The sequence below is a fragment of the Hippopotamus amphibius genome, chromosome 9 (assembly GCF_030028045.1).
Source record: "Hippopotamus amphibius kiboko isolate mHipAmp2 chromosome 9, mHipAmp2.hap2, whole genome shotgun sequence".
Classification (NCBI taxonomy): domain Eukaryota; kingdom Metazoa; phylum Chordata; class Mammalia; order Artiodactyla; family Hippopotamidae; genus Hippopotamus; species Hippopotamus amphibius.
Window position 1 is genome coordinate 133957276 of NC_080194.1, and position 25094 is coordinate 133982369.

Genomic DNA, 25094 nt, shown 5'->3' on the forward strand with positions numbered 1-25094 from the left:
TGAATGCAGGCAGGCCAGCTCCTCCGTCAGCATTCACTGAATTACTCTGCTTCACATAGAAAGTGAATTGGAGACCATATTGTGGATATGAGGGCAGGATCATATCTTCGACAGATTGTGTTATTAGAAGACAAGAATAATTTCTGCATCCCTCAGTCCCCTTTAGACATGCTGTTGCTCTCATTCAGCAGCCTTATTTTTCCTTCGCCGGCCATCTCGTTCAGGGTATTCCCTCTCCCCTGAGGTCTCAGAAACGATAGTAAAGAATTAAGAGAAGAAACCAATAAGCAACAGTGTGCGATGGGTAGATGTTCACAGCACACTGCAGGAGGATAGGAAGCATCTGGAAGATCAGGATGGATGGAGCAAAGCAGAGGCCGCTGCCTGTAGAATACTTGTGGAGTGGGAGTAGAGGGCTGCAGCTGAGGAGCAAGCTGGTCAGAGAGGCTCTAGATGTGGGGCTGGGATTAGCAGCAGAGGTTAGGAGTAAGACGTGAGGCTGAGAGCAGGAGGTGGAAATAAAGGTCTGTGTCAAGGAATTGATGTATCCTTCTGTAGCTACTGCTTCTGGATTGAGTTGACCATATTGACCCATATAGCTGTATTTTGATTTTGACTGCTCTGTGATGTTCTCGTGATTTTAAAACATTGATTCCCTGTTGGAATTTAAGCTGTCTGAGTTTTTCAGTGTTGGGAGCATGGTTGTATGTGTCTTGGTGCACAGACATGTGCTTCCTGTCACCCAGAAGTACAGTTGCTGGGTTGTAGGAGGTGCATACCTTCAGTTTTACCAGATATTGTGAAATACTCCAGTGTGGTTTGTCCATTTAACACCAAGAGTCAAATGTGATCCTTGGCTAGTGGAACAGAAATGAACGCATGGTGCTTAAAATTACAGTAGTGACCTGAGAGCCTGAGAACAGAGACCTGAATGAGTACCATGGGAGGGAGGGAGGGGAGAGTTGACAGGGGTGAGCTGCATCCTCATCTCAGAGAAGCAGCCCAGTGAATGATTTTTGAAGTTGCTAAGTCATAACCACCAGAGGATTGGCCCCATAATGGTCCTGTTGATTTTTACCGCAAGTTCTTCTGTCCATTGACTGTTTCCACTCACTATGCCTGTTCCTTTCTTTACCATTTTCTGAGGTCATGATTCAGTAAACCCCACGGCGCTCGCTCCGTACCCTCCTTAATTTCTTCAACAGCCAAGTCTCTCATCAACAACCCCTATCCTTTCCCAATGAATCCTGAATCCCTTTTTTTACCAACCCATTAATTCACTTACAAACAGTAAAAAAATAAGTAGTGATAGCTACATAATTTTGTAAACTAAAAGAATTACTTTGAACGCATTAATTTTTAGTCAGTTGTGCCTATGAATAATCTAAGCCCACTCATATTGTTACAGTGATAGCACATTTTCTTTCTCCTTAGCTAACTTGTAAATAGTAGGCCCAGAGGACTGTACCCTAAGAGCATTACTTTCTACTTTGTTATTTTTTCTTGTAGTTGTTAGGTTCAATAAGATCTATATAGTCAGGGTAGCTGTCACACACAGATGGGCATGTCCACGCAGAGTAGTGCCAGCACGTTAATGCCTCTTTCTGTGTTGGTTTTGTTCCGCAGCAAGTACCAGCTTGTCTTCTGCTACACCCTCATTGAGAGGAACAACCGCCAGATGCTGCCCGTTATCAGGAACACTGCTGGGGGGGACTCGGTGCAAACCTGCACCAACCCACTCGACACCTTCTTCCCCTTCGATCCTTGTGTGCTAAAGAGGTAGGTACTCTTAGACAATCGCCCTTTTGGTGGTGAGTTTTTTAAATTAATTAATTAATTGGCTGTGTTGGGTCTTCGTTGCTGCACACAGGCTATCTCTAGTGAAGAGCAGAGGCTACTCTTCGTTGGGGTGCGCAGGCTTCTCAGTGCAGTGACTTCTGTTGCGGAGCACTGGCTCTAGGTGCACACGCTTCAGTAGTTGCGGCACACAGGCTCACTAGTTATGGCACACAGGCTTAGTTGTTCCAAGGCACGTAGGATCTTCCTGGACCAGGGATAGAACCTGTGTCCCCTGCTGGGGGATTCTTAATCACTGCGCCACAAGGGAAGTCCTCACCTCGCTGGTGAATTCAAACGCTGTGTGTGTGTGCCTTTTCCAGAATTGGGATATAGGGTTTCTTTGCGGTGAGTGGCCCTTGTGGCCACTGGGTCTCGTGGTCTCCTTGCATGTATTCCAGGCCCAGTGTGGAGAAGCCTGTTGGAGGCTGCTGAGGGTCATGGCACACGAGGGCTTGCAGGTCCCTACCTCACTTGGAGCCCCAGAGTGACACCAAGAGGTTTTTGTTTTCCTTGAAACCTTTTGGTCTAAAAATGTAAGAGGCTGGGGATAGAGGTACCTGGATAGGGAGGGTGCTGCCTTTTCTTGGCTCATAAATTTCTGCCAAGTGACTTGTTCTTCCTGCAGAGACCATATCCCATACTGTTGCACAGGATAAGCAAATGCCAAGTGATTTATCTGGTTGGGTAATTCTGGAGAACCTCCAGGCCAGTCTTAACTTCTAATGTATATAAGAAGTAGGATTTCTGCTATGACAGTTTGTAACTAGCAACACAATACTTTAGGATTATCTGGTCCCCCAAGTCTTGGTTGACTGAAACCAGATTGGTCTTTTTCCCCAGACTTATTTTTAGTGAATGACTGTAGGAATATAAAAAAAAGAAGTTCCAGAATAATATAATTCTGCCTTCATTTGGACATACTATAGCTCACTGTCAGTCTTTGCAAAGTTGAGAAGTAATTTTACTTGAAAATGAAAAGATGAGAAGCAGGAGGTATAATATTCCATGTGAGTGGATGAACTCTTCCAGAGAAGTAGCCACATTATAGAACCTGCATAGAGTATTTTTGGACACTGTTTTTTTTGTTGTTTTTTTTTTTTTTTTTTTTTTGGCACACGGGCTTAGTTGGTCCGCGGCATGTGGGATCTTCCTGGACCGGGGATCGAACTCATGTCCTCTGCACTGGCAGGCAGATTCCCAACCACTGCGCCACCTAGGAAGCCCTGGACACTGTTATTTGAGTGATAGATTTTACTTCTTCATTTTGGGTAATGGGTCTTGTGAGAAAGCTAAATACGTGGTGACCTTCACTGTAGTATTTAATTTGATTTTGAAATGTGATCTTTTTGACAGGTCAAAGAAGTTCCTTGATCCTCTTTATCAGATATGGGAAGACATGAGTGCAGAAGAGCTTCAGGAGTTTAAGAAACCAATTAAAATGGTAAAATTGTGATTCAGCACACTTTCTGGGAATCTCCTATGTGGTTACAGATCACAGTCAAATAGTTAATAGCACTGTTACACTTGGAAAACACTGCATTTGTTCATTCCGCCGTTACAGAATTCCAAGCGCAGGTTATGTTCTTATGAGAAGAGTGTTTGTTTTTTAATGAATTGTTCAAACCGGACATTTCACATGCTGACTTTGGGAAGTGAATGGTGATTAAAAATCAGTTTAACAAATTTAGATCTTTACCACTTGATCGTTACCACCAAGTGGCAGTCTCAAACTTGCTTATTGTTAAAATGTTCCCAGTAGGCCTTCACGAATAGGTGGTGAAGATGCAGGGCTGCAGCGTGTCCTCCAGGGCACGGCCCATGGAGCTGAGGCATGTGAAGAACATTAGAATCCAGTCGTAAAAAATGCCACCGTTTGTTTCTTTGTGGCACATTCATTTCTACATTAGAAGTCAGCTTTAATGTGCCCGTCTTCTTTTTTACAAGTAGTCATTGGAAAGCTCTTTTTATTTTTATTTTTTCTTTAAATTTTGCATTTGAGGAGGGTGGTCATTCATTCATATTACATTAGGTTGAGCAAGAATGACATATCATGTTACCTGCCCTCCTTGAGCTTAAAATCTGTTTAAAAAAAATCAGACTTTAAACAAACATTCACAACGCGTGATGAGCACTTGTGTGGGTAGTTTGTGATGAAGTGTGCATCAGGGGAAGCTTTCAAAATTCAGATTTGTTGTTATTATTTCTTGAAATTAAGATTTTTTTCTTTTCTTCACCTTTGTCTTTCCAGAAGTAGCACATTCCTGAGGAAAGGAATTCTTGAAAGCATTTCAAACTGCTGCTTGTGATCTTGTTGATAATCTCTGTTCTTTGTGCAGGAGGCGGTGGAGGATGAAGAAGATGACTTTTTGAAAGGTGAAGTTGGCATTACACCGAGCTCCTTTGATGCACATTTCCGTAGTCCTTCAAGTAGTGTGGGCTCTCCACCCGTCTTATACCTGCCAGACCAGTCCCCCCGCTCACAGGGATTTGTGATTGAGACTGACATCCCTCACGTCGTGCCCTTCAGTACCAGGGTTCATACTGTTTGAGTGCTATGCTGAACTAGAGGGAGTATATGCCTCAGGCATCTTACTTTCAAGTTAGACGTACTCTAGGGTCTGAACAGACATGGTAGGGTTTTTTGTTTTGTTTTTGTTTTTTTCTGTTTTACTCCTGTACAGACAAAAGGAAAAGACAGAATATCATGTGCAATATTTTACAGTGGAGTTGATGATAAATGTTGAAAGCCTGGCTTGTTTGTTTAATGTATACTTTTTTTGTGACAGCTTTGTGACACAATTATTGTGAAATTTCTAATATCGGCAACAGCCTATTTTAACAGATTTCATTTTTAACAAGATTTTTGTCAAAGCCATGCTTAACAGGGCTTTGTTGATATGCTATCTTTTCACTGAAAAATCCTCAAGGGCACTATTTAAAGTCTTCAGAATGAGTTTAACTATTTTGCATATATTGTTTACCCTCTTCTGTAACTGTATTTGTGTTCTGGGGTTTCAGTAGATGCAGAGAAGATAGGAAAGTGTGGGGAGGTGGCCGGGGCTGGTCCTGGATGCTGCAAGTTGGAGCTGGCACTGAAGGAGGAGGTCTCCAGGGACTTCGGACACGAATAAGAACCTGGAGGGGAGAAAGGATTTAGAGAAACAGAATCAGACAAGTCATACATTTGTGAACGTAAACATGGATTTAAAAGAAAGGAGTTCCGGGTAAATGTAATTGACTGGAAGAGGGGTTGGACTTTTATAAAACACAGCTCATGGTACTTTCACCCTGAGGCTCCCAAGAGTGCTGTCAGAACTGGAACTGCTTGTTTTTAGTGGAATGTAACATTGGTCATTGAGAATTTCTTTAGGGGAGAGAGGGGAATAGGTTATTTGGTAGAATGGTTTTGCTAGCGACAGCAGGCCAGGGTTGCAGCTACAACCCTGTCTACTGGTTGTTCGTACCATGGGTTCCAGCTCAGTGAAATCCTCCTCTGGCAAGGCTCTGTTTGTATTTTTATAACTGAACACTGAGAGGGGTGTAAACAACCTCCCTGTATAACAAATTTGTGCAAGCGCTGCTAGTCATTTTGAAGCTCCTGCATATTTTAGCGTCATTCCTTATTTGTGTACCGTTTTGTTATTGTGGAAAAGGACATCTTTAAATATATTTATTTTTCTGCCACTTTTCCTAACCTTTATTTAAAGGCAAGCAATATTTTCTTGATCACAAATATTTTGTAATGAAGTACTTTCTCTTTCCTAGGGCTTTGTACGCTCTTGTATATTTACATTGATGGCAATGTAGAGTATGAATTTTAGTCTGTAAATATGTTTTTTGGTAAATAGAAATTTTTATTGCTTTAAGAAGTTTTGGATATTGGTGATTTTCTTTTAGTGACGGTGGAAAGTCGTTGGAGAGCCTTTAGGTTCTCTGTTTTTTTAACTGCTGACAGGTGGGTTTTTTGTATAGTGGATAAAATGAGTAGTTGAAAATGTGTCCATAGAAATTAACGGTAAGTGGGGTCTTTGTGAGTTGAGAAGTAGTTTTAATGTAGAAGTATTTAGACACATAAGTCTAAAACTTCAAAGGAGTTCAAGAAAAAAAAATCTGTTGTGAAAATAAAGCAATGACATGGTCCATGTGGAACCTTTGTTCTGTTGCCAGTGAAGGGAGGCGCCCCAGTCAAGAGGCTTCTCACACGAGTGTTCTTTTGGTTTCTGTGTGTGTGTTTTTTTTTAATCTATTGTATTACAGCATCATTTTGCAGTAGAAAACTGCAACTGAGACCTACTAAACTGAGACTTTATTAAAGAGGCAAAAATATTTCCAGTGTGATTGCAAGTACTCAAAAATAATTGCATATTGGTGATGAGAATGGCTTCCAGGTGTATCTGAAATGTCAGTGACTTTCCTTGATCACACCCAACTGGTCCAAGGAAAACAAACACTTCCAAAAAGTTACATGCTTTTAAGGAACATCTGTGCAAAAAAAAAAAAAAAAAAAAAAAAAAAAAAAAAGCTGTTTAATCTCCTTGGGGATTATATGAAAACAGGATTTTTCTGTCTTACTCAAAAGCTGGCTTTCAACTGGAGTGGGAGTTCCAGGGTCCATTTTTTCTGCCTGCTATGGGTGGATCTTCTTTAATGAGAAGTGGCTAATTCACACAAGTGTGAAAGGACCAGTGACTTGTGTCATGGGTGTCAGATCTGTCTTTTCTTTCTAACTAGCTGTGTGACCTTGAGCAAGTTATCTAGCCTTTCCCTGAGCTCCACTTTGAAAATAAAAGTGGAAATTACTAATACCTACTTTATGCTTGTGAGGTTTAGGTGAAAATGCATGTAAAGTCAGCTGTTTGGCTGCCTTGTGAGAAAGTTTAGTTACACAGTGTCGACTTAAAGAGAAAAATGCACAACGTGAGAGTTGCGAGTTATGTTTTATTTGGGGCAAAATGAGCACTACAGCCCAGGAGACAGCATTTCAGATAGCTCTGAGAAACTGCTCCAGAGAGGCAGGGGGGAAGGTCAGTGTGTGTGGTTTTGGTGAAGGGGGAGTACATGCAATCAAGCACATAGATTTTACAGCTCCTTACTCACAAGGAGCAGACGGCACCATGAAGAATTTTAGTGCTTTTCTAGATATGAGGAGATACAAGAATTGGGCTCATAAAATCAGCGGCTGAGAAGATCTAACTATCTGAAGACCAGTTCTGCCAGTTCTTCCCAGAGCACAGAGTGCCTCGTTTCTTCTCTCCACCTGAACTCCTTTCAGGGGGTGTTGAAAGTCAGCAGCTGCAGCAGCACATGATTTAATCCTTGTAGAGGTAGATGGCAGTGCCAATGGTGAGTGCCAGTTTGCGGTTGACTGCAGGAAGCACTTTCACGGAAAGGTCTTTTCAAGGCAACAACTTCCATTTCACCCATATTACCTACATGGTGCCAACTTAATCCCAACCGGAGGGGAAGGGCCAGAGTGCTGCTCCTGCCAGGCGGTGCTTATTACAGCCTCCCATAGACGTTTGGGTAGCTTCTCTGTGTGAAGTGGGTCCTCCTTTTTTGTCTCACCACTGTCTCTCTTGTAAAATTATTTTTGTTAATGTGTTGTGGAGTTGGGTCTCTTTGAGTAATACTTGCAAGCTTTAGAATAGCCGCAAGGTGAAAGAAGCCTCGCCAGGGTGTGTCTCCTCGAGCGTCTGTAGGGTATCTTGCTGATCTTTACCCGCAGGGTTCTTCGCCCATCTGTGAGTGCCTGCTGTCAAGCACCAAGTGTCATTCATGACTTATAAGTGTGTGGGGCTAGCAAACTTCAGGCTCCGTTTTCCTAGTTTGACAGTTTATATTTACTGTTAAATACAGTCCTATGGAGCAGCACAGCAGGTTCGCAGACTCAGAAAACTTGCTCATGGTCACTATGAGAAGTGGTACAGGTGTGATATGAACCTAAGCAGGCGACCCCAGAGCCCGCACTCTGGCCGGGTTGGCTGAAACGTGAGCCCGGCACTGAGGGCAAAGGCCCAGGAAAAGCGCAGCTCCTCCGCTCCCTCCCTCGCCCCCACGCGTTCAGGACTACATTTCCCAGCGTCTCTTGCGGAGGAGGCGGGGTGGGGGGGGGGTCTCCCCTGCGCTTGGACTACGTTTCCCATAGGGCCCTGCGGCCCGGCCGGAGATTTCCTCAGCTTCTCGGGGCTGCACCGTCTCCGTCGGACTCCACTTCCCGGGGGCGCCCGCGGCGGGGCGGCCCGAGGGCGGGGGCGGGGACGGGGCGGCGGGCGGCCCGGGGCTGGGGAGGCCGCCGCCGCCGCCTCCCTGAGCCTGCCGGGGCGGCCGCCTCCGCGATGCCGCTGCTCGTGGAGGGGCGGCGAGTGCGGCTGCCTCAGTCCGCCGCGGACCTCGTCCGAGCCCACCCGTTTCTGGAGGTGAGCAGGGCCCGGGCGGGGGGCTGCGAGGCGGGCGCAAGGGGACCCGCAGGCGGGCCGGAGCCCTCCTCACCCCGCCGCCACCACCCGCTCTCCCCGGAATCAGGCTTGAAACTTGGCGCAGCTGGGGTGCTGCCGGCACATCCGGAGCCCGGGCCGCCGGCAGCCGACGTTCTGCCCTCGCTTGAGGCATCTGTGGAGCTTTTACCTTCTTTGGACCTTAGAGGGCATCTGCTGACGCTCCTCGTTTCCAGAGGAGCGAACGGGGGCCCAGAGAGGTTAAGTGACTTGCCCAAGGTCGCCCAGCACTTGGGCTTGAGGACACCCCGGGACCCCCTCTTCCCAGACAGGGCGGTCCCAACCCCCAATCCGGACTTGGCCCCTTTAGGCAAATCTGGGCAGCGCCCTGGCTGGCTCCCTCGCCGGGGATTCCCACCCTTGGGGAGCGCGGCATTGTCCTTGGGTCCTCAGGAAGCAGGAGGTTGTTCCGGGGTGGGCAGGCGCGTCCTGACGGGGCGCCTAGTCTCCTAGACCCGGGGCCTGGGGCTCCCGGTTATTTTCGGGCAGAAGAAAGGGCCCTGTTTTTCCCCAGCTGGGCGGTGTTGAAGACCACACCCTGCGGAAGGGTTTTTTGTTTTTTTCCTGCTCTTGTCCTTAGACCTGTGAACTCTGAGTCCATGCTTATGTAGAGACTTTTTGGAAAAGGGTTCTTACTACACACACACACACACACACACACACACCAAATCTCCTTCTTACTACACACACACACACACACACACACACACACACACACACACACACACACACACACACACACACACACACACACACACACACACACACCAAATCTCCCACTTGTCCCAGATCCCGTTAAGGGGAAATCAACCGTTTCATTGATTTAAGAGATTCATGTTGAGCCCCTAATGTACGTTGGGTATGGTGTTTGCCTCTTTCCTTACACTCAGGGCATTTATAGGGTGGGGATGGATTTTAATCAGAGTGGCTCGAATACCATGACTTAATTAAGTGCCATAAAGGGGAAAAATGCCCCTTTCACTCTGCAGAATGAAGCAGGGGAACCTGGTTGAGTCTGTAGGCTTAGGGAAGGTGTTCTTGAAGTTTCTTCTGTAACAGTTGCCCGGTGATTTGTCTGCATGCTTGCTTTATTTTCCCTTGATCTCTCCCTCAGAATGTAAGCTTCCTGAAGGCAAACAGAATGTGTGTCTTAGCTTTGCATCCTCAGGGCAGTCCCTGTTGGTGAATCTGTGCTTTGTAAATATTTGTTACACAAATGACTGAGCAGAATGACCCCTGAAGATGACCCGGAAGATGGGGGGTGGGGTGGGGAGTGTTACTGACAGGAAAAAGAGTGATCACACTCTGTGATTCTCAACTTGCATTTCAAGAAAACGATGGTAATATTAGCCAACACGTACTGGGCACCCTGGCAGACACTAGGTTAAAGGTTAAGCACTTTCCTTGTACCGTGTCACTGCCACACCATTAACTGATGAAGTTGGGAGTAGGACTCACCAAGAGAAAAAAATGCAGCTGCCTGAAGAATGTAGGTGACCCGCGATTTTTATATCTGTTTGAAATTTTCTGATAAGAAGTTTAGATCATTGTGCAAAGCAGCACCCTCAGTGTGGAGAGAGGAGGAATGAGGTGAGATACCAGGGCGGCTGGGCCCCTAGAAGGGAGGTTTGGCCTCTTTGGGGAGACACGGCCTAGAAAGGCTGTGTAGTGGGGACTCGTTTGCCTTAGAGGAATGTGGAAGGGGAGAGGGGGAGGGCATTCTAGCTGGGCAAGCTGGACTGTGCCCTGTGGCCCATGGGCAGGAGGGGAAGGGCTCTGAGGGGTGGCTGGACTGGCCGGTCTCCCTGGCAGAGACGGCAGGAGGGGCAGAGTGGAAGATAAGCAGGAGAGGCAGGTAGTGCCGTGTTGCAGGGGTGCAGATGCATCTTTCAGCTGAGGCGCAGTGTGGAGGAATGGAAGGCTTAATTATTTTTTACTAACAAGTTGTGTCCCCTTGGTAAGAAAATAGAAATTATAAATCTCAAAAGGAAGAAAAAAAGAATCAGTGGCCACAACCATGCTTCACATTTTGGTAAATATCCTTAGAGGTTTTTCTTTGTATACGATATAGTTTTTGACGTGATAGCATACTATATATTGTTTTATAGTGTGTCTTCTTTCACGTGACAGTAGGTTGTGGGTGTGCAGCAGCAGTTACAAGCCTGTCCGTAGCTACGCTTAGCATAGGGTAATGGGAACAACAGCGAGAGCAAGGCCGTGGAACTCGCACAGCATCCCAGCCCTCGGAAGCAGGGACTCTTACAGGTGGGGACCCTGAGACCCCGAGGCTGGAGTAAGCCTCCCAAGGTCCTGCAGCCTGTGAGTGGTGAAGCCCGGGTCGCAGCCCTGGCCATCTGCCTTTGCTTCTACTGCACTGAGCAGTAGCCACTGGTCTCATGTGGCGATTTACCTTTAAGTTAATTAAAATTCAATAAAATTTAAAAAGTAGCTTCTCAGTCACACTACCACGTTTTAAGTGCTCGACAGCCACGTGTGGCCAGTGGCTGCCGAATGAGACAGGGCAGGGACAGATCGGTGCCGTCGCTGCGGAAAGCGCCTTTGGATGGTGCTGTCTGGAGCCTTCGCTCTTCACCAGTCGCTGGATGCTCAGAAACCGCTCCTGAGGCATCGTGAGAGATGGTCACATGGAATTCCACGCAGCTTCCTCCCTGCTCTTAAGCCTGCGAGATGCTTATGCTCCGTCCCCATTAGGAACATGTGCAGAGCTAAATCTTTTTAACCCCTGTAATTATTGCTCAGAAAGGTTTCTTTGAACAGAGAAGGGATGTAACAAAATCAGCGTTTTGAAGCAGTGATGCTGGCAGCCCTGGGAGGGGACAGAGTGGGCAAGGGAGACCTTGGGGTCAGGACAGGGGAGCGGAGTTGGGGAATGGTGACAGCCACCCCTACAGACCTGCTCTCAGTTAATCCTCCTGCAGCCTAAGGAGTGGCCGTCATCAGCCTGTTTCCCAGAGGGGGGGACATGCCCAGGTCACTGGCTCAGGGAGCGCCCCACCCCCGCACCATCATGCTCTGCGTCTCCCGCCAAGTGCTGTACTACAGGAATTTAGGTGTATGGGAAGCAAAGACAGATAAGGTAGCACCCATGGGGGTGGGAAGAAGGCTTAGTTCCGAGGGCTGTGTCTGGCAGTGCCCTCATACTTGCTCTCCCGTTTTTGAAAGAAGAATGGACAGAGTCTGGCAGCGTTGGTAAGGGGTACCCGGTCATCCTCTAGGGTGCAGCTCAGCCATTGGTGAACACAGGGGTCAGCCAGCTACAGCCACGGGCCACATCCTGTTGGTGGATGGCCCGCCAGCCAAAAGTGGTTTTTACATTTTTAAATAGTAGGGGGAAAAAGAAGAATAATACTTTGTGGGACAAGAAATTATATGAAATCACATGAAATTCAAATTTCAGTGTTGCCCGTAAATAGTTTTCTGGGGACCCAGCCACAGCCACTTGTCACGTGTCATCTGTGCTGCTTTCATGCCGAGGAGCTGAGACTGCACGGTCTGCAAAGCCCAAAATATTTACCGTCTGGCCCTTCTCCGAATCAAGTGTACTGACCCCTGGGTTAAGAGAACAGTGCCATTGCCATGGGAAATGAGGATGAGTGGTAGCAGGGAGAGACTGAGGGAACAGATGTTTTTTCTTGAATCTGAGTGTCCAGAGAATAAAAAAAAGTTGAGAAAATGGGCTGCTTTTATTTCAGAAAGCATGTGAGTTGATAAAGTAGGACCGTGTGTTTTTCCATAGAGGAGAACTTTGGCTAACATTTTTTTCATTTTTTAAAGTGAAAGACCAAAGCAGTGTTGCTGTTTTTGCATTCTGGCCATTCTCTCTCCTGATAACTTGTGCTTCTGTTTCTCTGGGAAATAATAGGAGTTGTGTTGATGAGAGATGTTGTGATTTTTGGTCTTGGGTATGAGAGTGATAATTCATTTCTCAGCAGTAGCTTTGCTTTTGGCTGGTGACCAAGCTGTGAAAATGAGTGGTAAAAATTTTCCTTGTCTCCTCCCTCCCCTTCCCCGAAAAAAGCAAGAGGAGGTAAGTATTAAAGGAATAACGAAAAGGAAGTTCTGCATTCTCCTTTATCTTATCTTGAACTAAGGTGAGAAGTGGTGTGGAAGTGAAAAGTGCTCACTGCTGTGGGAGTGTTGTGAGTTTCTGCACAGTTGGCTGCATCTCTTCCTCCCTGACTCATGCCCTCTGATCTCATGCTGCACTTCACTCAGTCCTTAGTTCCTCTCTTTTTTAAAAAAAAATTTAAAAAGTATAATTGATTTACAATGTGTTAATTTCTGCCATACAGCAAACTGATTCAGTTATATACATATTCTCTTTCATATTTTTTCCATTATGGTTTATTACTGGATATTGAATGTAGTTCCCTCTGCTACACAGTAGGACCTGTTGTTTATCCTTTCTATATGTAAGAGTTTGCATCTACTAACCTCAACTTAATTCCTTTCTTAAATGGAGGGTCTGGTTTCATTCTGACTGCTGTCTTGTTTCCAATTAATGGAAATTTATTAAAAGAGAACCCTCTATAACTCATCAAGCGGACCATCGTGTTCTTTTACATCTCTTGTGTTTTATTAAGTGAGCAAGCACTAACCTAAATTAGCAGCTGTGAGGAATGGCCAGAAGCCAGTGTAAGACTATAAAAATGTCCCCCAGTCTAGACAGTACATACACACTCTGTATTTGCACACTTGGTTAGGAAATTGTTTATTGAGGAGTTTATTTGTTGCAAGTAAGAAGGAAATTATGGTACATTTTAGTGATGTATCAATTTGACATTAAAAAAAAAAGTTTATTTCTCATTAAAGAATTAACCACCTGCATTTCCCACCCCTGCCAGGCTTACTACATAAGAATTTATACAAATGTTCCATTAGTCAAAATTTCAACACCTAATATTAACCTATCTTTTCATAAATTTGCTTATTTATGAATAAGCTCCTTTTTGGTTTTCTACTTTAATAACATAATGACATCCTAGAATCTTTGGAGAATAGAGAAAGGACCAGAGCAACAGGTAAAGGACTTGTGTTTGCCCTGTTCTAACACAGTCATGGTTCTGCTGGGGGATTTCCTTCCAGCCTTGTTCCCTGTGTAGCAACAGTTCTAGCATTGCTGTGTTAATAGCATATTTACAGCTTAAATTTTTGGTTTTTACTCTCGTATCCTGCTCTTCAGTTTACATTTCCAAACTCTTTTCCCATAGTCTCCTTTTTCATGACTGTCCAGTTAGCCGTTGTGAGTTGGTTCTGCATAATTTGCCTGCCTTTTCTGTTGCTGTCCCCAGCTTTGTGCCATTCTGGATGGCACAGGGATGAGCGTGTTTTGGGTTATTTCCGTAGTACAGATTTCCAGAGGTGGGATGACTAGGTCAGGAGATAGGGAAGGTCTGGACCCCTCCTCCTCTTTAAAGAAAGTGAAAAAGGGCTGTGATTTCTGAGCCACCCGATCCCCTAGTCTGTATGATCTGATCCTCTTTACAATTGTAAAGAACCATGGAAAAGGATTTTTGCATCCCTTTTCACAGGTACTAGAACCTTGTTCTACAGAGTGAAAAAAGAGCAGAACTTCCTTGTTTCTTTCACATTGTTCCACATGGTAGTTACTGCTGCTGCCTTTTTATTTTAGCCTTTCTGTCGATGATACACACAGCTCAGACCTCACGAGTGTGTGTTTCCCACGTAGGGCACACTTTGGCTCTCTCCACCTCTCTAGTTACTCAGTCCTCACTAATTGCCATCACTATTTTATTTTTTTTTTTTAATTGAACAGGAAAGAGCCAGACTTCTCAGAGGTCAGTCTGTTCAACAAGTGGGACCCCAGGGCCTTCTGTATGTTCAGCAAAGAGAGCTTGCAGTGACCTCCCCAAAGGATGGTAGGTTAGGAAGCAGTGAATTGGGCGTTATCCCCAAAGGCTATTGGATATTTTATTTTATTTCTTTTTTAAACAGGCTCCATCTCCATTCTGGGTTCTGATGATGCCACCACTTGTCACATTGTGGTCCTGAGGCACACAGGTATGATGAGAGAGATGAAGGAAAGCGTTACTTAAACGGACCCAACACGTGGGACCATGACTTTCTCCATTTGCGTTTCTTGGCTCTGCTTACCTCTTCTCCGTCTGCATGGCCCCTCCCTGCAGCCCTGGTCAGATGGGTTGGCTGGGCAGCCCAGACGTCTCCATTTTTTCCTTCTTACAGGCTGATCAGAGATGAGGCAGTCCGAATGGACAGGCATAGACCTGGCCTGCTCCCTGAGTTCTCATCGGGAATAACATGAGTCGTTTCGCCCTTGTTCTTCAGGTAATGGGGCTACCTGCCTGACACACTGTGACGGAACCGACACCAAAGCTGAGGTCCCCTTGATCGTGAACTCCATAAAATCCTTTTCCGACCACACTCAATGTGGAAGGTGAGCTCCACGCTACTCTCTTTTGTGACAGTGGGAACTTGGCACCATCGCGTAGCGGAAACAGCCGTGGCAGGAGTTCCAGCGACGTGGGCTGTCCCCAGCGCAGTGGTCGCCTCGCCCTCCTGGAGCAGCACGTGGCCCAGGGTCGGCCCCACCATCAGCAGCTGCTGAGGGAGCGAGTGGGTGGCGGGTACGGGTAGGGAATCAGAGGGAAGCTTGGACTTCGAACCTGTAGTTCAGTTCTCAGTATGTGCTCTTAGACGTCTGTGTGTCAGATGATGCCTTGCTACACCCTAGCAGTGGAATCTCTTCATTCCTTCAGAAGTTGTTCGTTGAACGTTTCCTGTGAGCTAGAACTTGTCATCGGTGCCAGCGACATAGCGGTGACCAGAGTAGACACACCCTGCCCCCCAGGGGCTCATCTTCCACAGCAAGGGGACAGCAGAATGGGATGCTAGTGGAGGACAGCTGTGCTGGGTGGTTCTGGGCAAACTCAGACTCACTCTGTGCTGCTAGCTTCCCCGCCTCGGACTGATCCATCTGCCTCCTGTTTCCAAGCTGTGAGGAGAACAAGGCCGGGGAGCAGCTGGGGAAGGCCAGGAGGAAGGCGGTGCCGTTCTCAGTGTTGCGGATTCTGTGCAAGAGCTGACGCACGCCCTGGGCGTCCACCACAGCACCTGACCCTCTTACGGGTGACAGAAAGGGTGACCACCTCAGTTTCCCATGTGCGGCCGGGAGATTCGGCTTCCCAGAGTCACTCAGCTAGTCGAGCAGGAGGCCTGTGACCCTGGCCTGGCTGTCTGGCCAGTGTTCACGCCTGTCCCCTCCCCTTTCTGGTTGGCAGGCCTTGCTCTCATCTGATTTGAAGTCTAAGGCAGCAGTTCATTTGAATGAACTAGTCCAGTCCTATGCAAGTTGTTAGAATCCCAGGGGTTGAAAAAGTCAGCCTCTCAGACTTTCACTCGTGTAACACAGATCAGTGTGTAAACTGAACTCTCCTTCTGCCGGGTCTGCGACAGGCTGGGCCAGCCTCGTGGCCTCGTGACCTGTGCAGTTGCCAGCCTGCTGGGACCCGCAGGTTACGTAGCCGGACTGGGCCATGGGCCCAGCTCTGTGATTCTCAGCACATGGGTGTGAGATAGCAGATATCATGAGGCTACCTGATGTTTTGCCTGGTGCTGCTGACGCAGAAGATTCTGGGTCATTCCTCAGGAGGATTTTGTCTGTCAGTAGAAGGGAGTGTGAAGTGCGGCTGCACGTTCCCGAGCTCTGGTCGCCAGGTCGTCACAGGCTGATGACCATGGGTTAGTGGAGAAGCGAACGTGGAACACTCAGTGTTAACAAAGGCGGTGTGGTTTTCCCAGCTGCGGGGCTTCCTGGAGCTTGGCTGTGTGTGGTGACTGCCCTGGGGAGTGGGCGAGGCTTCCCAAACTCATTTACCCCCAAGTACACCTTTCTGTCTCAGGCGGCCAGTGTTCAGGGGAACACACTTTGGGAAAAGCTGGTCGATAAGCACGTGATTTAGACACAGACCCAGTTTCCTTCTCTGTAAAACGGAGATGAGACGCCGTGTCTCCAGGAGGCGGTAGAGGAGATGGCACCCATGCTGCGTCAGTCCCATCCTTTCCCCATTCTGCATCCCAGGTCCTCTTAGGCCGAGACTTTTAAGAGGTTTTGGAAGCCTCACGCTGGGGTGAGTCGATCGTGTGACATGGTCGTTGTCTTCCAAAACAGCCTTTCTTACCCTCTGCCTCGAGGTGGCATCATGTTTGTGATAAGACACAGCTGCTCTCGGCCCTGGGGGGCACCCAGGCAGGGTCCCAGTGCACCGCGGCCCGGGAGCCGAGAGCTGAAGTTCACTGCAGACCCAGCACACGCCGTCCCATGCTGTTCGGCCTCTGACTGCTTCCCATCTCTTTGCCAGGCTGGAAGTGCACCTCGTGGGAGGCTTCAGTGACGACAGGCAGCTGTCACAAAAGCTGACTCATCAGCTTCTTAGTAAGTTCACTCTTTTCCTCAAATTTGATAAAAATGTGTATCTATTTTTGCTTAGATAAAAATCCCAATTAGTATAGAACCTATGAGGGGCACACCTGCTTGGAGCCACACAAATTGCTCAGCGTGGAATCTTCCATATAGACTGGATAGCAAAGAGCAAATGCTTAGAGCTAATGGGATGAGGACAAGATTTTCTTTCAGAATAGCACGTGATGCCTCCCGAAAGTGTGAGCGCTGTGAATTGTGTGAAAACAGAACCACCCTCCAGGCAGAAATGTCCGTTTTAATCTGCAGAGAATTAAAACCTTGATAATACCATTTTTCCCGTTAAATTAGCAAATGTTCCCCCTCTCCCCCCCAAAAAGATGTTGTTCTGTGTTAATTAAGCATGAGGCAACAAGGTGGGTGTTTCCTGCAGCACCAGAATGTACGTTGGTGCAGCCTGTCAGGAAAGCCATTTGGCATCATGGTCTATCATGGACCCGGTAATTCCCCTAAGAAAATAATCTGAAATGTGCACAGAGATTTAAGCCCAAGGATGGGCAGTAGAACATTATTTACAATAGGAAATAATCTAAAGTCCATTAGTAGAGAAGCAATTATATAGCCGTTAAAAAATAACACTTAGGAAGAGGTTTGAATTACATGGGAAAACACATATATACAAAACAATCAGGACATAAGTTGTCTACATGGTATCTGAGCTCAGCTGTGCACTGGACAAACGTGGCAGGAAATACACTGAGTGTTAACTGCTAGCATTATGGGCATTAAAGGCCTGTACAGTCCTGCCTTTAAAAATCCACATATTCCTCCTGTATCTTCCAAATTTTTCTTAATGATCATATTTTTTATGACTGATAATCAGGAAAAAGTTCTTTAGGAAGAGGGTAAAAATCTTATGAATGAGTTTGTCCCCCAGCCTCTCAGAATGGAGAGAAGAATGCAAAGCTTTGGTTGACGTTTCCTTTGAGCTTGAGGCTAGCAGCATCTGTCCTGGGCAGGCGGGGTTCTGGGCGTTAGCGCACATGGGTCTGACCGCTGATAGATGGGAGGCTGGTGGCGCCCACTCTCTGTCCCCTTCCTGACTTGTTCAGCATATGCTCCGCTATTTAAAGGGACTTTTTAATTGTGCATCAAATGCCTGAAATCTTTTGTATACTGCATACAGCTCACAACTGGCTTACATATTGGCAGATGGATTTGGGGGGGGGGGTTGGTTTTTGTTTTGTTTGTTTATTTAGGCTGTACCAGGTCTTAGTTGCAGCACGTGGGATCTTTCTAGGTGCGGCATGTGGGATCTTTTTTTAGTTGCGGCGTGTGGACTTCTTAGTTGTGGCATGCACATGGGACCTAGTTCCCAGACCAGGGATTGAACCCGGGCCCCCTGCATTGGGAGTGTGGAGTCTTACCCACTGGACCACCAGGGAAGTCCCTAAAGGAACTTTTTTTTGACATCAATTTTTAAATTCTCATTGTAGGTGAATTTGACAGACAAGAGGATGACATTCACTTGGTGACACTATGTGTGACAGGTGAGCTCTGCCATCTTTCCCAAAGCAGAGCTGTAGATCTGGGGGATGTTTTGCCCTCGCCCCTAAAGGAGGACCCAGCACCTGTGTCGCCATCGTAGACGCCACCCTTGTCGATGCTGTGCTGCCTTGCTCCGGCTTTTCCCGTATCTGCTTGGATGGCCTTCCCTGCCCTCCCCACGCCCAAGTCCCGCTCCACCTCAGTCGAGATCCTGACCCCCCTTGAGTGCAACTCCTCTGTCCTTCCTTGGGGTCCTCAGCAGCCTCCTCTGCACTCCTGGGAAGGGGGAGGGGCAGACCCCGGAGAGGAGCTCCGCCACGCATGTAGGCGGCTGGGAGGCACGCACTCCGGAGAGGCGGCTTGTTCGCTCTAACCTCACCGCTCCGAGGCTCAGCAGGGAAGCAGGGACACTGCCCTTTTCATGTTCTGAGTTCCCCTCCTTTGCAGTGGGGGCTCCTTCTTGGCCTTTATGTACAGAAAATAATAGCAATTGTTTAGTATTTCTTAAAAGTTAGACCTTAAAATTTCTTTTTTTTTTAATGTGTTAGAATTAAATGACCGGGAAGAAAATGAAAACCACTTTCCAATAATTTATGGCATTGGTGAGTAGCATGTGACTGGAGGGCTTATTGGTCTCCCACTGACAAGCAGCTCTGGTTAAAGGCCGGGTCCACCGCTAGCGAGCCTGCTGCTGGTGGTGTGTCACAGCCTCAGGTGCAGATCTGGACTCCTGTGTGTCTGCTGGGCGACCTGGGCGAGTAGTTTACCTTCTCTAACCTTTACCCACAGAACAGAGAAAACGTCCACATCCTAAGGCTGTGAAGGGAAACGGGTAGCAAACAGTGTAGGCATCACCCCCGCTTAGGGGGCGGCTGAATGTCAGTGGGCTCTGCTCCTCCCAGAGGCCTCTCTGCTTTTCTGCAGCCAGTCCTAGGGAGCTGAAGCAGAGTATTTGAATCTTCTTATACTTAGCAAACTAATGTTTTGATTGAGAACAAAGATCCTACAAGGAAATTACGCAACTGTCAGGCTAAGGAAGACCCAGTACTTTCCCCCCTCTTTGTGACAGCCCCGAGGACTCCCGAGGCTGCACTAGGGTGAGACTGGCTGTCTTTACAGAGGGCTCCTGCTGTCTCTGGAACATTTGATGTATTTGGCTGGGTGGTCACCGCTTTATTCTCCATACCTTGTATGTCTGGAACAGTAAAAACCAACACACAAACACCAGACTTGGCCCCCATCCCAGGCCACGTCTGCAGCCGTGTTTGGTCATGGGGCTGACCAGGGAGGCCTGGCCACGCGCTGCCTTAGGAGACGGCGCGCCTCCCGCATGGGGGCGGCCCTTGCTGTGGAACCAGGTCTTACCTAGTCTAGCGCAGGCCTCAGCTCTTCTGAGTGAGATGCTTGGCTGAAGGGTTGCAGTCTCCCTTTCCAGGAAGGGGAAAGCTACAGACACACAAGAGTAACTCTGTTCAGTTTCCACTCTTCTCTCTCTGAGGGAGACTCATCCCCTTTCTGTTACGTGAGGTGGTAGATGTGTGAGGTGGTAGATGTGTGAGGTGGTGCCAGCCCTCGTGGCTTTTGTCAATTGGAAGTCATCCTGTTGTCCCTCACAGCTGTCAACATCAAAACCGCAGAGATCTACAGAGCCTCCTTTCAAGACCGAGGTCCGGAGGAGGAGCTGCGCGCCGCCCGAGCTTTAACAGGAGGACCAGTAAGTTTGAGATCACCTTTGTGTCCCAGGGTTAAGGGGAAGAAGGGGCATCAAACTGCAAAGCCCTCAGCTTTATAGGCCTCAGCAGTGAAACGCTTACGTCCACTCCGTTAAAGCTGTACGTGATCAGGAACCACCACATACACACCGTGTGGAAGAATAAAGAATGTTTTCGGTTATAAGCTCAAGAGCCCGGGTCTCTGCCGGGAAGATGTTGGGCAGGTACATGAACAGCCAGCATCCAGATCCAAACAGAATGAGTGCCTTTTACTTTTGTAAGAACTTGACAAGTGAAGTTTCTGCAAAGAAAGGAGCGCGAAGGGAAAGAGGAGCCCTCTCCCCTCTGCACCTCAGGGTCACTGTCTCCTCTGGACCAAGCCACTGAAGACCACTTTGCTAGGATGAATTCATTAATCCTAGGAATATTCAGATCACTTTAAAAGTCTGACTGCCTTAGGGTGCTTTTTAATGAACACCTTCATTTTAAAAGTTAGGAAAATAAAAGCCTAAGACTTATATGCCGTTTGAGGAATGGGTGAAAGAATTGTTTTTAAAATGCTCAGTGTGAAAAAAATAGAAATTGCATTCAGAGCACCCAAAAGGAATCTGCTCACTTAGAAATGCTGCCATTTTCATTGGAAATGTATGGACTCAATGGTCTGTTTCGCCAACCCTGACATTGTTAGGGTTCCTTTTGTAGCCTCTCAAGTAGCATAACAGCCTGGATTTAGCGAAGATTCAGGACATATTTTAGTTTCAGTAACCAAAATCGAACATTGCTGGTTAAGCTGAAAACCACCATTGGCACATGTGAGAATTCAGGGAATTGATCATTTGGCAGATTAATATTTTTACAAATTGGCTTTTCTTTTCTTTTGATGGGGCAACAGGCGTGTGTGCTTTTAAGTTCCAAGGTTACTCGGGTGTAAGTGAGGCAGTGCACCACACAGCAGTGGGAGCACGGACTTCAGTGGACACACCTGGGTCCGGCCTGGCCCTGATGTTTACTGACACACGACCGTGCGTAACAGGCCTGTCTCCGAGCCTCAGGTTTCCAACCAAAATGGGAAAAACGCCATCTTCCTGCAGGATTGTTGTCAGAACTGAAGAAAATAATGTCTGTTTCCCACAAAGTGCAGTACCTGACAGGTGGGAAGTATTCAGTAAGCAGCAGCTTCTGTTAGTGTGAGACAAAATTTGAAAGACGCTTATCGCCCAGATAAATGCCTTAACTTCAAGACTACACTGGAGCTTGCATTGAAGGTAGGGTTTAAGCTGATAACATTCCTTAAATTCTATCCTTGAAATGTTCTTTTTCAGATGATTAGTATTTACGATGCAAAGACAGAACAACTTCGTATAGGACCGTATTCCTGGATGCCATTTCCCCATGTGGATTTCTGGTTGCAGCAAGGTGATAAGCAAATACTAGAGGTGAGAATTTACAGGTTGGGTAAATCTTAACTCTCTGGACCCTGGTTTCCTCATCTGTAAGAAAAAAAAGGGTTTGGACTAGATAACAGCAGCTTTGCTTTTCCTTCATTGTTTATTTGGAGGATGCCTTTGGCAGATACTGTTTAGCTGCTGTGTCCACTGGGGGGACGTGGAGTCCTGGATGGACATCTGCGCAGGGCAGCAGCAGGCAACCAACTGCTTTGTTCTCGTGAACCCAGGACACCTCATTTCTTATGTGACTTTACAACTCACATATCTTTATACAGTGATCTGAGAACAGCCTGACTAACGTTTAAGGAGCACAGAGAGACTCTGACATCTTTATCAAAGTAGGGAACAGAGCAGGGGTCTTCCTCTAATGCCCCAAATCTTATTTTTCCAGAACCTTTCCACGTCACCTCTGGCTGAGCCCCCCCACTTTGTTGAACATATCAGATCTACCTTGATGTTTTTAAAGAAATACCCTTCTCCAACTAACACGCTGTTTCCTGGAAATAAGGCTCTACTCTACAAAAAAAATGAAGATGGCTTATGGGAAAAGATCTCTTCTCCAGGAAGCTAAAAATAGGAGTTACCAAAGAAAGCAACTTATGGGCATGACAAAAGACCACTGGTGGGGGTAGGCGAGAATATGAATTTGGAATCTGCATCTGTTGAGTCTTAGGTCTCTTTCCTTACTCAGTGTTTTTCAAATGACTTTAAAATAAAATCTTATTTTGGCAAAGGCATTTGTTTAGGTTTACTTTTTGGTTAGTAATAAGAGGCAGAGGAGAAGCTGGCTTTCTCACTGGTCTATAAGCAGCTATTTCAGATACTTGGGTAGGTCTAATTCTGCTAAATTAGTAAAAGAATATTTAAAATGCAGTAAAGTTTGGTGAGAATTTATACATCTCAGAGATTTTTTTTTTGACCTCAAAATATTTTTGAAGCATCAAATCCAAAACTGATGTTGTATTTTTAGAAAGCTTTATTTTTCTGAAGTTGCTATCCAAAAGGAAGTTACCATGCCCAATGAATGCTATGATTTACGAAGAGAACGCAGTGGTAACAATTTCAAGAACCTTTATTGAAACCAACATTCAAATAGTATCTCAAGGGTGAAATTCTGTTTCAGCAAAACCAATTTAACAATTTCAAATATATATAAAAACATTTAAAAATTAATCTTGTTAAAGGTGATAATTTCCCCTTCCCCCATTTTATCTGCTATACTTCATTGCACCAAATAAACAGGGAAGACTTTATTTAATCATATGCACCCCCCCCAAAAAGAAAGAAAGAAAAGAAAAAGGAAAATTGCATTTTGACAAGTGCCAGATACCAGAAATCACATCAAATCAGAGTGTAATTATAGGCTTAATGTGGTATAACTAAGGCTTTCGATACTACAGTCCAAATCCAATGTGAATTCCCACCGTCTTACGGTGTCCCATAGCTAGACTTTGCTGGACTAAAAGGCACAGGGGCCGTTACCCTATGATAAATGCAGTGATGCAGTGCTTTTGGAAAAGCAGAAATGGGCAGTTATCAAGGGTTTACTTCCAATTATTTCAGCAGTAGTCTGGCTTAATGAGCCTGAGAAAGATTACACTTCTGGTTCTTGTTTATGAGTTGGACCCAAAGGGGTGAGCTGCTAGTGGGACAGAAGCTCCCAGGAGAACAGGTCAAAGGTGTACTGAATTTAGAATTTTAACGTAATGAGGTGTGACACGACATATTTAATACGAGGCTCTTAAGAGTAGCATCTATTGAGGTTTCAGATATTAAACATAGAAATGAGTACAGTCTGTACTTGTATGCCAATTTAAAAGCTTTACCAGTATTTAAAAATATACATATATATAATATGGTCAAGAAGAGTCTTTACAGGTATTCTTAATAGAGGAGTCCTTTAATTTGTTTACAAATAGTATAGAAAGGGAGAAACAGATCTGTGGCAGAGCTGAGTCAGACAGAAGCACTGCCAGGTCTAACCTGCTAGACAGCCCTGCCACAGCTTGAGCGGACATGGTCCTTACTGATGTCCCGGGAAAGCAGCAACTGGGGGAGAGGAGAGGGCTTCTGACACTCTTATTTACAACCCCATCGAAACCCATTCTCCTTCAAGCCAAACACAATCCAGTTGTATACGGCAACCTGATCAAACTAAACACCAAGGAAAACAGATGGCAAAGAACGCTGTGGGTCTCTCCCCTGCAGCAGGGCAGCAGAAAACCCAGGGACTTCTAAAGAAAGCTGTCTTACTAGAAGGTTATTATGTAACTTCTTACAAGTATGTTTGGAAAGATAAGAGCAGGTGTTTCAAGTGGCAGGCACTTGAAATGCTAAGTGTTCTTCATGAATAAAGTGTTTGTGGTACCTGGGGGGGGGGGGGGGTAGGGGGATGGTACTATTACAGTTGGACAGACAGAAACAGCAGTTGTTGGTTGTTCTATCAGTACATACCCACAAAATGAGACAAGGCAATTGCCCTCCCAGAATCCTGGCTTTCAGGCACATATTTGTGCAAAAATCCCAGTTAAGCACAAACAACAGTAATTTCTCGCATATTAGCATGTGGCACAATTCACATTTTCAGAATAACTTTACCTTCCCTGAAACAACGTTCAGTACAGTCTCCAAGCAAACACTGAGTTTTATCTCAAGCTCTCCGGTTCTTCTACCTGTGGGTGGTCATCTTGCGGGTGGAGGGCCCCAGGCTGCTCGGCTCCCGAAGGGGTGGGTGCCTCTGGGTGCTGCTCAGGGCTGTTCGCTCCTGTGGCATCTTGCCCACCCGACAGGTGCTCCATCTTCTCTAAGTCTTCAATGTGACTGACGGAGCTGGTCTCGCTCACGGCATCAGAACCTCTTAGGGACCTTTTAAAAGGCTTCTGGCCTAGAGGAAGATCCATGAACAGCACTGAACACTCGGAAAAGGACACTCTTGCAGTAGAAGCTGTCTGTGCTCTATGCAATCGCTTTATTTAATCACAGCTGCTTCAGCAGAAATCCCTGGGATCACCGGCTTTGAAGCATTTAAGTGATGAGGTGAGAAATGAGAGCCTGAGTGACACTAACATGCCTTCAGCACCGGGGACTCTGAGGGAACCTTGGTCAGGAAAAGCCTGGGGAAGTGGACACCAGGTGACACGTGACGCCAGCTCTCCAGGCCCCAGCCTCCCCCCGGGGAGTGCTACCCAGGTACTTCCCACGGCTCTGAAACGGCTGAAAGGGCAGTGACGGCTGTTCTTAAATGAACAGAAACAGGACTTTGGGTTAAAGAATCAAGAACACAAAGGAATGCAGGTAATACCAAACGGGAAAAGCGTCACAGGATGCAACGGTCTGTTTTCCCAAAGGAAACACAGCCCATTTTCTTCAGTGTTAATGAACTCCGACATGGGAGACACGACGTACCTGGAAGTCTCTGTTTAGTGCGAGTGCCTGAGGGGGTCTGAGGCGGTGTTACTCCCGAGCCTTGTACTTTGTACACGTACGTATGTTCCGTGGACTCCAGGGAACCTGCGGGAAGAGGGGGGTGGGGAGGTGTGGAGGGAGCTCCTGGCGCAGGCGGCCCCGGCGGGGGGCCCTGCCCAGCCTCGTTCCCTGATGAGCTTCCTGCTGGAGGCCCCGGTCTCCTGACGCG

At 46.7% G+C, this 25094-nt stretch overlaps 3 protein-coding genes across 6 annotated transcripts in view; 2 read left to right on the forward strand and 1 right to left on the reverse strand.

The window, feature by feature from the left end:
* Positions 1 to 6320, forward strand: part of RRN3 (RRN3 homolog, RNA polymerase I transcription factor) — a 28764-nt gene extending 22444 nt beyond the window's left edge. For all 3 annotated transcript variants that reach the window (XM_057750681.1, XM_057750682.1, XM_057750683.1), the window contains 3 exons: positions 1627 to 1779; positions 3193 to 3280; positions 4176 to 6320. In XM_057750681.1, the coding sequence (XP_057606664.1) occupies positions 1627 to 1779; positions 3193 to 3280; positions 4176 to 4388 (454 nt within the window). In that variant the 3' untranslated portion in view covers positions 4389 to 6320. The remainder of the gene's footprint in view (positions 1 to 1626; positions 1780 to 3192; positions 3281 to 4175) is intronic.
* A 1704-nt stretch (positions 6321 to 8024) lies between these two features.
* NTAN1 (N-terminal asparagine amidase) lies at positions 8025 to 22193 on the forward strand. Its single transcript, XM_057747790.1, has 10 exons — positions 8025 to 8255; positions 14131 to 14233; positions 14310 to 14375; positions 14661 to 14769; positions 16694 to 16767; positions 18249 to 18302; positions 18849 to 18902; positions 19917 to 20014; positions 21335 to 21448; positions 21852 to 22193. The coding sequence occupies exons 1-10, from the start codon at positions 8175 to 8177 to the stop codon at positions 22029 to 22031; spliced, it is 933 nt and encodes a 310-aa protein (XP_057603773.1). The 5' UTR covers positions 8025 to 8174; the 3' UTR covers positions 22032 to 22193.
* A 923-nt stretch (positions 22194 to 23116) lies between these two features.
* PDXDC1 (pyridoxal dependent decarboxylase domain containing 1) overlaps positions 23117 to 25094 on the reverse strand; it is a 51827-nt gene continuing 49849 nt past the window's right edge. For both annotated transcript variants that reach the window (XM_057747788.1, XM_057747789.1), the window contains 2 exons: positions 24866 to 24970; positions 23117 to 24344 (listed from right to left, as the gene is read on the reverse strand). In XM_057747788.1, the coding sequence (XP_057603771.1) occupies positions 24106 to 24344; positions 24866 to 24970 (344 nt within the window). In that variant the 3' untranslated portion in view covers positions 23117 to 24105. The remainder of the gene's footprint in view (positions 24345 to 24865; positions 24971 to 25094) is intronic.